We start from the raw sequence: 14,078 nt of genomic DNA, 5'->3' as shown, positions 1-14,078 counted from the left end.
TCCTTTCTTTCCAAATGTGGTAGATGAAACTATTTAAAGCTAGTTTCTTTATAGTGTTTACAACTCCTTTACCACCAAAATTGTCACTGCACCACTTCAATTCATTCTCCCAAGAAGGAGAACAATTCCTGTAATAGCCTAGCTTAAGAACAATTCAATGTGGTCAGACTTCAGTCTTCTTCTTCTTCTTCTTCTTCAATAAATTAGAATAAAACTTGACTGCTTCAGCTGCAATTTGTTCCTCGTCATGAATCAAAACCCCATCAATTCCGTCTTCTTCAGCTTCTTCCCAATTTAATTGGTGATCTAATTAGAAACCAAACGATTACGAAGTTCACTATCATCCATTTGGCCGAGATAAAATTAAGTTTCATTTTATTTAAGGGTTTAATGTCGAAAAAGATGAGAAGGCGGAACGAGATGAAAAAAGATGATGATGATGATGATGATGATGATGATGATGATCAACTTCCACCATATCTTCCTCAGGAAATAATAATCGAAAACATTATCACCAGATTACCAGCTTGGACTCTAGCCCAGTGGAGTTGCGTCTGTAAGTTATGGTACAATTCAACTTATAATGATAAAAGATTTGCTGAGATTCACTTAATTCAAAACAAAGAAAAACTAGTATTCGATCTCCTTAATGTACCATTCAAGAAGAGAAGAGCTTGCTTTTTCAGTTTAGATGATGATTTTAAACATAGATTGTTAATGAAAATAATTTCCCCAGGCACAACTGAATTAGTAGGTTACTGTAATGGTTTAGCTTGTATTACTCCAGTGCGTAAAAAGTTTGATGATGGTGGGAGTGTTGTGATTGTCGTTAACCCAACCAGGTGCGAATCACTTGCCCTCTCCTATTTTTATCCTCAGGGTGAGGTGGGATACCGTTACTTATGTCATGGTTTTGGTTTTGATTCATCAACACAAGAGTATAAGATTGTAATTGTTTTTACTTCAAAAGCCAATGATGAGTTTCTGTGCATGGTGTTTACTTTGGGAACTAACTCATGGAGAAAGATTGTTACTAGTGTTGCTGATATCTCACCTCCACCAGGTTCATCTCCTTTTCCTAGTCGAATTGTAACAAGAGCTACTGGAAATATTCGTACACCAGGCACCCTTTGCAGTGGTCTTTCTGGAAGATAACTAACAAAGTAGTAGAAGAAGAAGCAGAGGCAATAATCAACAATAATCATGATGAAGGTCATATTGGTAATAAGATTGACATGTTGCTCTGCTTCGATATTCACAACGAGAAGATTCAACTCATTCGACTCCCGATTGAATGCAGTGTGACCCCAACCCCGAGGAGGACTTTGGTTGTTGAACATCATCTTCTGGAGCATAAAGGATATCCTTGTGTTGCACGGTCTGAAAAGCTAATGCGAACCAACATGGGTCATTGCCATCAGCATTGTATCGGTCAGAGTTGTTTTGTTTGCCGTTGTCGTTTTAAGGTTCAGCTGTATATATTGAAGGACAAGGTCAAGCAAGTGTGGATCAAGGGGGAGACTTTTGGTTTTTCAGTTCAGCAGCTAGGTTTACCCCCAGCTCCCTTCTGTTGTTACTTTGACGCCACCACTGCTACTAAAAATACTACTCCTACACGTATATTGGGTTTTTCTGATCAGGTGTTAGCATATTGGTTCGATGGGGAATGTCTTAAATTCTACAATTTGCAAACAAAACATCTCGAGGTGGTAAGCTCCTCTTGCTCCTATAATCGGCAAAGTCGTGTCACTTTTGAAACTAAGATAAAGGGGTCCCCACCAGACCGTGGTATTGCTGATGATGACAAATTCTACTGCCCCTTCATGGACTATCAGCTGCACGCTCAAGTTGAAAACATTTGTTCTCTGAAAACCTTCATTCCTGCAGGAGAAGTTATTAAATTTAATCATGGTGATGATTATCCACAGTTTTTAAATTTACTCCAGAATAGTCTACCTGCAGGATGGGTGAATACAGTAAGAGAATTAACAGCTTTTCATGCTTTCTTTTAGATTTACACATGAATAATCTACCTGCAGGATGGGTGAATATGGTAAGAGAAGTAACAGCAATGCATGCTTTCTTTTAGGTAGTTTTGAACTATTATTTATTTGTGTTCAGTTACGGTGGTCAGTTTGGTGCACAAATATGCTCAAACAGGGTTGTAGGTTTGAAACTATTCACATTGATTAGTTAAATGGATGAAAGCCACCAGGAAGTTTTGCCTTTTGGATCTCACTTAGAATTCTTGTCTTTCCAACTTGATGCTGACATGAATATATATGGAATGTGTTTAAGAACTGAAAATATCTCAGTCGTAACATGGAAAATTGAGAAATCACATTTCACTTGGGTCATTCCCGCAACTGTTTCTGTATTGTTATGAGCTAGATGCTTGGAGTCATGTAAAGTTCAAGTGGTTTTATGCAAATGATAAGGGTTTTCAGCTGATCATCTACATTCCCAAGCCTAAAGAATCATCTGTTCCAGATGTAAAAAGTTTCCTCGATTAGGTGAGTTATTGAAATCACTGAGCACCCTATTGAAAATGAATTAAATGGAAAATTATCCCCAGACGGAAAATTAGCCCCAAACATTCCTATGTTTAAAACATTCCTACGTCTTTAAACTATGATCCCTCAGCCTAATAAAACTCTGCATCTGTTTTATTAAGGTGTTCCTTGTACCCAAGTATTTGGCTATCTCATTGGTTAAACCAAATGAGTACTTTTCTGGAGCATACGTCAATATGACTGCCCTCCATTTCATTATAAGCGACGCTGAGAATTCTTCTCATTTGGTGTCATCAATATCTTCTCAAGTCTTTGAACTCAAGTAATGGCTGTCAATACACTGCAACTTCTACACTTTACTAAAAAAGCGATTTGCTTTGTAAGATGACAAAAAGTAAAAGAATATGTACAGCGTAGTTTCATTTTGGCAAATGGCAGCATGCATTGTTTCCATAAGAACTAGCAGGTATCCCTGCCAAATTGTACATCCAAAACCAGAAAATAAACAAACCAAATTGTATCCCTGCCAAATTGTATATCCAAGATGTGTAATTGTATGATTTGATTTTAACTGTTCTCTTATTCTGAGTCACAGTATTCTGTCACCGGCTGACTAAGAATAAATTCAAAAACAAAATATTCGATCTACGATTACATTGAGGAGGTTTTTATCTTCGAATCTTTTTGGGCTTTAACCTCTTCACAGCCATGAACGTTACCGCAGCTGATAAAGAATACCTGTGGATAATAACATTTCAGCTAAACAGAAACGCACTAGACAACGCTTAACTTCAGATTACAAAATGCTAGTTGAACATCTACTACTTGCTTTTTGGGCCGATGTGGTTTCAAATATTTCAATAATTTTTTTAACCTTTAGTTAGATGCAAGAAAAGTAACAATGACATTTCTCAAGTGAGGTTCCAAAATTGATGCATTTCTAATATCGAGTAAATTAAGGCTACAGGCCTACAGCACCCTCTTCCAGACACAAAATGCTTGAGCTAGCTTTTCGAGATCTCCAAATTATTCTTCACAGTTCACATAGATGATGTGTCAGTGTCCAGTTTCTAACTAATAAGATTTCCTAGATGCGACTATTTGGGGAAATTACTTTACTTTACGTACAATTGGACAACATCAGTACTCTTAAAGTAAATAGCATTAGAAGATACTAAATTTTAGTTATCAGCAAGATAGAAACCATACCACGTCAGTGTATAATTGAGATGGTCCTGTGGCATGGTTGAACTGCGGATCAAAGTATTGACATCCTTTGGGAGAGGGTACGGGTTACCGTGATCAACATTGTCATTGATATCTTCAAGATAGAGAGTATCCTCGGGCAATCCAGCTGCACGTGCAATCGCAGGTACATCAACATAGAACCACTGACCGGAACAGGGATCATTTGCAGGGACAAAAATACTAGGTTTCTCACTTCCGCGAATCACACCAATAACTTTCACAGAAGGAGTAGAATAGATTACTGGATCCTGATGATTGCATCGAACAGATTAGAATCTTGCAACTAATATAGCCATATGTGCCTAATTAGAGAAGATATAGTATCTACCTCAACAGTTTTAGCTATAGGCTTCTTAGACCAAAACTTCCATCTAGAGCTTCCTTCAGTTTCTCCATCATCGACAATTTTTATATTGGAAACTGGTTCAACATTTTGAGAATCCTTTTGATGCTTCTCTCTCCAGCTGCGTGGAGCCCATCCTCTGTTAACCAAAACTGGTGACTGCACACTGACAATAGATTTCTTAATAAATTGACAACTCAGTTGTAAGAGATGCTGAGCAGTTACGCAATATATGCAGAAGCATCATGAAGAAGCAAATTTAAGAATTTGGTTATGTGAGTCAAATAACCTTTCAGTCAGGTTTTGTTACCACCGACATGCTAAAACCCAAAGCTTGGTTAACTGACAACCAGTCTTTTTCAGAGCATGAAATCTGAAAAGTTCTACATAAAATGCACAATGGCAATGCCCTCCACCATATGATCGACCTATTGGAGATAAAAGAACTAATGGAACCGATTCTTTTTGGAGGATGTTTTTTCGAAGAGATGTCTGACATTTTATCAAAGACCAGAAGGCTTAAATCCTTTGAGTTCCCAGTTTGCCTTGTTGGTTTACAAACTCACACCACCATCTAGGCTTCTTTATCTCATGTTTTTGTTTTATAGTAACTCAATTGAATGGTGAGACCATGAAGTACTAAGGATATATGTATGTGATAATTACTTTACGAGAAGACGAACACAGTATGATGAAAAATGAATGCTATCCCTTAGATATCAGATATATGTAGGCATGACACCAGATTTCTGTGACAGTACTAAGGTGATCCTAGAATTCTTGTATATACTACGTACTAACAGTGCCAAACGACAAAAAAAAAAGGCATTTTCCGAAGTACTAAGGATATTTGTATGTGATAATTACTTTACTAGAAGACGATCACAGTATGATGAAAAATGAATGCTATCCCTTGGATATCAGATATATGTAGAAATGACATCAGATCTCTGTGATCTCTGTGACAGTACTAAGGTGATCCTAGAATTCTTGTACATACTACGTACTAACAGTGCCAAATAACAAAAAAGGCATTTTCCGAAGCCTTTATCCAATCTTTCTTCGTATTTTCTAATTTACTATAAGTTGGACGGACGGACCCCATTATATGAATTGACATGAAAGCAGTAGTAGTACTGGTCTGAGTCTCCCTCCCACTTGTCAGCAATTCTCCCACTAGATCCAATCCAATTAGCTTTCAACAAAAAAAAAAAAATAATCATGGAAATATATATTATAGAGCATGCATCATATATAGACGTCAGAGTCAGTCAGGGTGGTGAACTTTTTCTCTCAAACAGAGAAGAAGTCGTGTGGGTTTATGTTAAAACACTTTTGCTGTTTCAATAAGCATTTCCATTTACTTGCAACAACATCTTCTTTTTTTCTCTTCCTGTGACTGACCCCTTGTACTAATTCAAGAGAAAAATTATTCACATTTATAAATCATCATCAGATCAGTCTTTTCTTTTGTACATGCAACAACATCACATTGCAGAAACAGTTCAACACTGCTGCTATAATCTATCATCACCAAGTATATGAAGACATGAACAACAACAACAGCAACAAGTATACTACTGGTACCACTGCTTCTACTACAGAGAACTGTAACTCAACTTCTTTTGCTCCATCAATGGGTTTATTTGCAGAGATTAGTTCTTTGTCTATTAATCCAAATGGGTTTTGTTCAAGACATAGTAAATATACAAGTCCTATGAATAATTAAGAAATGGTTAGTAAGAAAACTAGTAATGCTTCTTGTATGTGAATTCCTTTTTTCACTAACAGCAACAACAGTATAGTAGATCAGCTTCATCTTAATCACAATGAGAAATGTGTTGGTAATGGGAAAGGCTCTGATTTCAGTGACGGTTTTGAAGGAAATAATGGTATGAACATGGATCAAGATAACAGTAACAGTAATTTAATCAATGAAGAAAACCCATATGACAGTATTTCAGTAAATGGTAAAGAAATAGATGGTGGGCAATCAAAGCTCTGTGCCAGAGGACATTGGAGACCTGCAGAAGACAGCAAACTCAAGGAACTTGTTGCTCTTTATGGTCCTCAGAATTGGAACCTAATTGCGGAGAAGCTGGAGGGAAGATCAGGTAACATTGAAAAAAAAAATGTGTCTAGTCTCATTAAAGCTCGTTTTTTGGTCTAAAAAATGAATTACTATTTTTCTTCTGATTCTTCAAATTTTCTTGTTTTGTGTTTTCAGGGAAGAGTTGTAGATCAAGATGGTTCAACCAGTTAGACCCAAAAATCAACAGAGGAGGAGGAGTGTCAGCTCATAGAGTATATGGTAAACAAATGGGCATTGCTAGACTTTTCCCTGGAAGAACAGATAATGCAGTCAAGAATCACTGGCATGTTATAATGGCAAGAAAATTTAGAGAACAATCAAATGTATATAGAAGGAGAAAACTAAGCCAAACTGTTCACAGAAAGTTGGATGACAATTCAAGCTTAACCACTGAACAAAACTGCTTTGATCTCACCAATGGAAGCTTCACCAGCTTATCTCCTTACCCATTTTCAACTTCCATTAATACTGAATATATGTTTCTTGGTTCTTCAAACAACAACAACAAGATCTCTCCTGATCAAAATGGGTTCTGTGGTGCAGACTAAACAACTTTTGATCCATTCACTGGTTTGTTATTTCTTCACATGATTGTGTTTTAGTTTTTGCAGTACTTTCTTCATTGATTTTCCTTCCTCTATAATTATCTGTGGCAGTTGTTCAACTAATTTGTTCTTTTTAAGTACATATGTTTCATACCTGCTTGCAGCCATAGCTATACCTAGATTCGGCAGATTCTTGTTCATTCGGCAGATTCTTGTTCTTATGGTTCAGGTTAGTTCACATAAAAGACATGATGAACCTAATTATTAGTATTCCTAGTTTCATGTAAAATAAAACACAGAAAATATGGATGTTCCTGAGCCACAAACTAGTAATCTAAACATAGTCAAACATTCAAGGAGAGACACGCTAATAATCCATAAACCAGAACATCTTTGACTACCCGCAGCAGAGTTACCTCTTAGGGTCACTTGAGTTTGGCACTAGAGGTGTAATGACATAGTAGCCATTTTCTGTCACTCCTGAAATACTCCTGGAACGAGGTCCGATATAAACTGACTTACTCTCATCAAAAATACCTTCGCACATCACTCTCCTAAATTCCAGAGACCCCGAATCTCCACTTGAAGAAGAAGAGGAAATGTTGTTCCACACAACAGGATCGAGTCCCAACCTATTCCTCCTATAGTCGAGCATCTCAACCTACAAAAAGAAACATTTGAGTATTACGGGAAATTACAAACAAAATAAGAAAACCAGAACAAATTCAGCTATTCAGTAAAACCAAACAACTTCCATGTCATCACTTCAACCAATCAACCAAAACACGTCTCGGAATGTACATAAAAAGTAAAATCAGGTGATTCTAGAAGCATTGCCTTCATAAATTAAAGTTATAGAGTGACTCCGTGAAATTCAAACAACCCCCAGTACTTAAACACATAATTTAGAATTGACCACTTAAGCTTTGATGATTTTACAGGAAAATCAACTTTGCAAGCTCACATTTTCCCTAACAAGTATGGTAGCAAACGAAAGACAAATCACAAAAAAATGCATTATTACCTTGTCTTGTCTTCGAAAAATTTGCCAAGTTCCAAGACCAAAAGTGATAGCACCAGGAAGGAAAAGAAGATATCTCGACCATGATTTTTTCTCTTTGGAACAGATCAAACAAAACAGAAAAGTGAAAAGTTAGACGAGATATAAAAAAATTATAATAAATTTTAGGGAGAGAAAAGGAGATATAAGGCACCTTGAGCTTGAAACGAAGAATCAATTGGAGATTCTGCAAGTGTGGAAAGAACCCGATTAGATGTGGAGAATAGAGGAGTAAGTTTAGGTATTCTATTAGCACTTGAGAAGTATGTTTGAAGGTTTCGGGTTTTAGAAATTGACGAAGCCATTCTTCACGTACATCACATTTAAGGCTTCTCTTTCTCTCTGAAATATATTAATTGCTTTCGATCTCAGATCTTGACGAATTTTTTTGGCTGAGAAGTAAAGGTTTTAGCAAAACATACACAGAGAGATGAGAGACTCGAGACAAGAGCAAGGTCATTTTTGATGCCCCTCCCTCTCTCTATTTGCTGTCTCCTGAGATGGAAACCCGTTCGAGTCACAATGTATTTCTGACTCGGTTGGCATCCATATGAGTCGGGCTAGTCGGCAGAACAAATCAAGTGTTGAGCCCGGTTTATTGCTTTCCTTTTTGCGTAATGTATGATTTGTAGTTTTGTACGTTTAAACTTTAAACCAAAGTATAGATATTAAAAACAAAAATAAAAGTATGTAACGAGAAAATAGGAAATTATAAACATTATAAAAATACATATCTTAACAAAAGTGTTGGAAAAATAAGGTTTTTACTTGATATACCCTATGAGGGCTGAAATCAAACTTAAAATGATTGTTGAATTCAAATCAAATGAGCTGAAAATAAGGTGGTGTTATGAATTACATGGGCTAATAACAGGTAAAATTGGGCTAAACCTAATTTAGTACAAACCCCCTCTATTAATTAAAAATGATTTGGGTTGAATCAAGGGGCGGGCTAGAGCCTCAGTTAGCCCCCCCTTCACAGGCCGTCCCCGACTCTGACAAAAAACTTCCAATTTCTTCAGTTCTTTGATTTTGAATGCTTTACAAGCCAGTCAATGACCGAATCAATGTTGGTAGAGTTTTTGCACGATATCATAAAGCAACAAACTTCCCTATCAGTTATTGACCTCAGCTCCCTGAAACAGATTAAACCATGCTAACAATCAAACATAGATTGAAAATCGGATATAAAATTTAATAGATTGGACGGCAATTTCGCTCTCAGAGAGTATTAGATTTTGTTTCTTCACTTACATTTGATCAGTTAAAGCTTGTTTAGAGAGCGCTTCAGGCTTGTCAACTTTGTTACCCAAAACCAACAACGGGATACCATTCAGTGAGGTTTTGCTCAACAGATCGTGAAGTTCGCTTCTTGAGATGGACAGATTATCATGATCAGCAGCATCGACAACATATCTGCAACAAATAAGAGTAGGATGTTTCAACTGGCATTTCGATACCCATAACCTATTACATGTATTTATAATGTCCAGTAACCGGAATAATAGCTCGCGTGATTTCTGGACATTCACAAAAAGCTGGCTAATCGAAGTAAAAAAGATCAATAGCAAATTGACGAGTTATATTTCTAAAATATACAACTAGTTCTCTAAACTAAGAAATCACGACGTAAAACTAGAATTTGTAATCATATGGCGATGTGAAACAATAATGTACATTCAGTGATTGCCTAAACACTAAAAACCATTTTTAAGCCTACAACTGGTTAAAAGACCGTGCCATGTATATGTGGCAAAAAAAGTCTTGGCTAGTGGCGGAACTTATATAAGATAATATATGATTACACTAACACAGTTAACCGACTAAAATTACCTATCTTATTCCATGACCATAAACCTAGTTCCAAGTTTTAAGAAAGATGCTTGTAGACATCAAAGAAGAAATTGCCAAGGCTCTTCTAGTATCTACTAAGTAGCCAAGAAGGACAATAGCTTACAAGAATCATGTTGATTGTTTGTAGAAAAACACTGTTATAAATAGACTATTATTTTTTAAGGATAAATACCGTATGAAAAGTTGGGTGCAAAAACATGAATGATAAGTTAGATGCATACACAATAGCAGAAACCGCGCGGCAGTATCTTTCCCACATGCTACGGAAACGGGGCTGACCTCCAAGATCCCATAACTTTATTGTGACATTTCCTTTAGTGACCTTCCTCATATTGAAACCAATCTGTAGTCCACAAATTGCAAATGCAAAATATGACACTGTGTACCAACTAATATGTAAACCTTCTCACATCTAGGGTAGGATATGTTAAATAATGAAATCCCAACATCTTCATGGTAAACCACAAGAGAAAGACTACTAGACTCCTTACCGTAGGAATCATGTCTTCGCTGTATCCACCAGTCTACAAGAAATAGAATTAAGGAATTCATATTAGCATCAAAAACAGGCGGCTACTAGAAAATTAAAGCAGGCATTTACTTACTGCAACGACATTGACAAGCGAAGTTTTCCCAGCATTCTGAAGTCCGATCAAAGAAAGCTCCATTTCTTGCTTAAAGAATAGGCTGTGGAAAGAAGAAAAGCCCATGTATTATGAAAAACAGGTCACACAACCCGAAGCAACAGCTTACACAAAATCCCGGTTGATCACATGCAACAGTTTATAAGACATTGAATACCCCAGTCATGCAAATCATGCTTCTCTGTACAACTTTCCGTCATGATATCGGCATGGTCCATGCATGACAATAAAATTCTAATGCCACAAACTTATATACATCTTAATCAAAGAGATTTGCTCTGTCACTGATATATATGCATCAAAGTTCATAGCCTATCCTTTGGTATCAAAACCATCCAGCAAATATGATTTCAACTACAAAAAGGATCGCCTCTGGAACTTATTATCTTCCAAAGGCACTAACAAATATCCAAGATTAAGAGCCCAAATGTGAAAATGGCTAGATACCTAAACTATCGAGGAGCTGCCACAAGTGCAGGCTGTTTAAAATTCAGTTACAAAAGGGTGGTGTGTCCCTATCCTCTCTGCCCCGAGTGCAATTTAATTAGATGCTACTCAGTAGGTGCTGCTTTGGGTTTTAACAAAGTTAATCTGGGGAATATAATATCCAAAACTACTTCCCCTCTTCTGGCTCAGCCAGGCAAAGCACATCAACCATACCTTTCCAAGAAATTCTAACCATATCAACCGAATGTTCCAGGAAATTATCATTTACATGTCAAAAGTCATTAAGAATAGATAACAAAGATAAAATTATGTGAAACCACCTAACAACCGATTGTTAAAGTGTCTGAATTTCCAACTATAAAACACGTGAGCATCACAACTATCTAAAGGCATAATTCCATTATAGTTCACACAAGATATAACAAACACAACCGTTTTCAATTTCAAAAAGATTTTCAATTCAAAGCAACCAAATTTACAACTCAATACAAAGAGTCGAATTCCCCATAAGGAAATCAAAAACCAACCAAGAAACATCCAATTTTTGCAGATAATAAAATCTGCCACAAGGTAAATGGCGGATAGGAAAAAAAATCAATAACAAAGCTCGCAATAGTATGAATGGGGGATAGAAAACCATGACCATAAAAAAAATGTTAATCGAAACAGAGATAGAAAAGATTATACCTTCGAAGCCAATTGAGGAAAACATCAAAAATTCCCATTGTGGATTACAGAAGAGAATTAAGGGATTTGGATGGAGATCGATCTGTTTTTATTTTTGAGATGATGAGAGAGAGGTCTTAAGAAATTCTCTCAGCTCTCATCAATTGACCTAACAAACAAACCTATCAGCAGTAGAAGAATGATGATCGATCTTTTTGGCAAAATTATACCGTATCCCGTATATTCGTATATCGTATATGCAGTTGGTAGATTAGATGAATGATTGATCGATAACAATAAGTTTGTTATTGGACATACGGTCCATGTGTGGGCCATCCCGTATGAGACCCACTAAAAAATATTGGCTTCGTGAGCCGGCGGTTTCGGAGGAAATCAATTATCTTATGTGAAATTACCCTGAGACCCATTTTCTCAGATTTCTCCGCTGTGAAACCCACGGCAAAAAAAAACCTAATTATCGCATCCATTCTCGATGCACAGACTCATATTTTAACATTTTATGTTTTTTTCTTTTCTTTCACATCTCTTCTATAAACAAGAGATATAACAACGAGAACACCATTAACCACATCTTTCTTTTGATATCTTTCTATCTAATTTAATCAAAACCCTAGAAGACATAACCTAAATTCAATTCAATCTTTCTTTTTGTAGCTTCAGATTTTAATGATTTGATTGCGGGTGTTTGTTTTCTCCAATTTGATAAACCTCATTTTAGATCTGGAGATGGGTACATTGTTGCTTGTGATTTCAAGCTGAAATAGACGGAGAGGAGATGACAGACACTGCTAGAGAGAATGAAGATTGCTACTGTTACTGTGAACCGGAGATTGATTGAGGTGGATTCGAGATCTGAGAAGAAGGAATCAGAAATGCATTTGTTGCTTCTGGTGACGATTCATATGGAGTTTTGTTGTTGATAGAGGAGATGTGATTGGGTTTTGCTCAGTTGAAGAGTCAAAGAAGAATGTTTATCAGTTTATGTATGTTGCAGATTAGTTGAATATTCAAAGAAGAATGTTCGTTTTGTCATGTTTTTTGATAAACAAAGTATATCGAAACTATCTTCAGAGGGGCATATGCGAGATGACAGAGGATACATTGGCTTATGGAAAATCGTTATCGTGAGAAACTTGCCATATGTTGACATGCAGAGAACAGAGGTGCCGAAATTTTTATCTCACCATCTCTTTCCATATGCTAGGTAACACACCTCCATGATCTTGCTTTGACTTCATGTCTGTTTACATTGTCTTGCTGCTTATGCTCTCAGTAGATTTCATTTCTCAAATGCCTTTTGTATGTACTTACCATTGCATCGATCAATAGATGGAGTTTGAACATTACAAGCACCAGGAAGAGCAAGAGCTAGTGTTCGACTAATTGCAAGACCTAATGCGGCACCGGCACCAGTATTAAGGATTGAGCAAAGGCACTCTGGTTGTGTTTGAACCACACTAGTAAGTTGTGAACAACAGGAAGATGATGGGGTTGAGGAATTTCATGTTATGTAGGTAAGACAAGGTGCCATGCCCGTGATCACATTTGTACAACTAGATTGAGCCGTTACATGTGTCGTGAATGCAGTCACAAGGACTACTAGAAGAACCATTTATATCATTCTCAATGGAGCAGCCATTTGAATGAATATGAAAAGAGAAGAAAAGAATGTTGTGGGAAAATGTAAATGAAAAGGAAAGTGTTTAGAGATTAATTGTTAGAGAAAATGTGGGTTTGACTTGGAGATAAATGTGAGAAGCTGTGGTATTCATAAGAGAGATGGTCCTGTTCATGAAGCTGTATAGGCAACAGGGTCACCGTCAGTTAAAAAATTGGTGATTTTTGGTCACCAAACTTAGGATTTTAGTGATGAAACTAAACAGAGTTTACAAGATCACTAGCTACTGCCTACTGTACAGTAGGATTTAACTATCTGTACCACTACCAACCTTACCTAATAATATCATTTAATTAAAAAAATGAGATTAGTTAAACTGTTAGTTCAAGTAGTTCAACTTCAAACCCAATTTCAAATCTAACTTTTTTTTCCCTCCATATATATATTTTGCAGTTAACCTTTTCATTTACAATCATCTCTTTTATCTCTAAATTCCCACAAAAAAAAAAAGAAACGAAAAGTACACTGATTCTTTCTTTTTTATCTCTGCCGATGTATTTGGTCATATTGGTGTTGGTGATTGGTCAGAATGGTTGAATAATCTGTTATGCAGCTATGAAAATGGATACATAACCTGTTATGCATCTACAAAGTTTGTTGCATAACTTGTTATGCAGTCCAGAAAACGGTTGCATAGCATGTTATGCATCAACTTTTTCGTCACTATTGAAACCAACAAAAACAAAGACTGCATAACTTGTCATGCACCTACAATAATATCTGCGTAACATGTTATGCAGTCGTGAAAATTGATACATAACCTGTTATGCATCAGAAAATATGGTTGCGTAATGCATTATGCATCGAGAAATTTGTTGCACAATCTTTTATGCATCGAGAAAATAGATGCATAACCTGTTATGCATCCGAAAATATGTTTGCATAATGCATTATGCATCAATTTTTTATGTACGCACTAAAATCAACCAAAACAATGTCTACATAACTTGTTATAGATGCATAACTT

At 36.4% G+C, this 14,078-nt stretch overlaps 3 protein-coding genes and 1 long non-coding RNA gene across 4 annotated transcripts; 2 read left to right on the top strand and 2 right to left on the bottom strand.

The window, feature by feature from the left end:
• Positions 1-402: 402 nt before the first annotated feature.
• Positions 403-1,155, top strand: LOC113359682 (F-box protein At5g49610-like). The gene has a single exon (XM_026603275.1). The coding sequence runs from the start codon at positions 403-405 to the stop codon at positions 1,153-1,155; it is 753 nt and encodes a 250-aa protein (XP_026459060.1).
• Positions 1,156-2,930: 1,775 nt separating this feature from the next.
• LOC113356687 (surfeit locus protein 1-like) lies at positions 2,931-8,274 on the bottom strand. Its single transcript, XM_026599895.1, has 6 exons — positions 7,956-8,274; positions 7,766-7,857; positions 7,158-7,402; positions 4,090-4,270; positions 3,723-4,009; positions 2,931-3,251 (listed from the first exon to the last, which is right to left on the bottom strand). The coding sequence occupies exons 1-6, from the start codon at positions 8,104-8,106 to the stop codon at positions 3,182-3,184; spliced, it is 1,026 nt and encodes a 341-aa protein (XP_026455680.1). The 5' UTR covers positions 8,107-8,274; the 3' UTR covers positions 2,931-3,181.
• Positions 8,275-8,492: 218 nt separating this feature from the next.
• LOC113356684 (ADP-ribosylation factor-like protein 8a) lies at positions 8,493-11,609 on the bottom strand. The gene is made up of 6 exons (XM_026599894.1): positions 11,434-11,609; positions 10,261-10,342; positions 10,147-10,179; positions 9,877-9,998; positions 9,056-9,217; positions 8,493-8,937 (listed from the first exon to the last, which is right to left on the bottom strand). Exons 1-6 carry the CDS (start codon positions 11,469-11,471, stop codon positions 8,820-8,822), a joined length of 555 nt encoding a protein of 184 aa, XP_026455679.1. The 5' UTR covers positions 11,472-11,609; the 3' UTR covers positions 8,493-8,819.
• A 187-nt stretch (positions 11,610-11,796) lies between these two features.
• LOC113356685 lies at positions 11,797-13,115 on the top strand. Its single transcript, XR_003363098.1, has 2 exons — positions 11,797-12,637; positions 12,763-13,115. It is a non-coding gene; the product is annotated as an uncharacterized LOC113356685 (long non-coding RNA).
• Positions 13,116-14,078: the final 963 nt, after the last annotated feature.

Source organism: Papaver somniferum, chromosome 3 (genome assembly GCF_003573695.1).
Source record: "Papaver somniferum cultivar HN1 chromosome 3, ASM357369v1, whole genome shotgun sequence".
In the NCBI taxonomy this organism is placed as follows: domain Eukaryota; kingdom Viridiplantae; phylum Streptophyta; class Magnoliopsida; order Ranunculales; family Papaveraceae; genus Papaver; species Papaver somniferum.
This window is presented reverse-complemented; position numbering and strand designations above follow the sequence as displayed.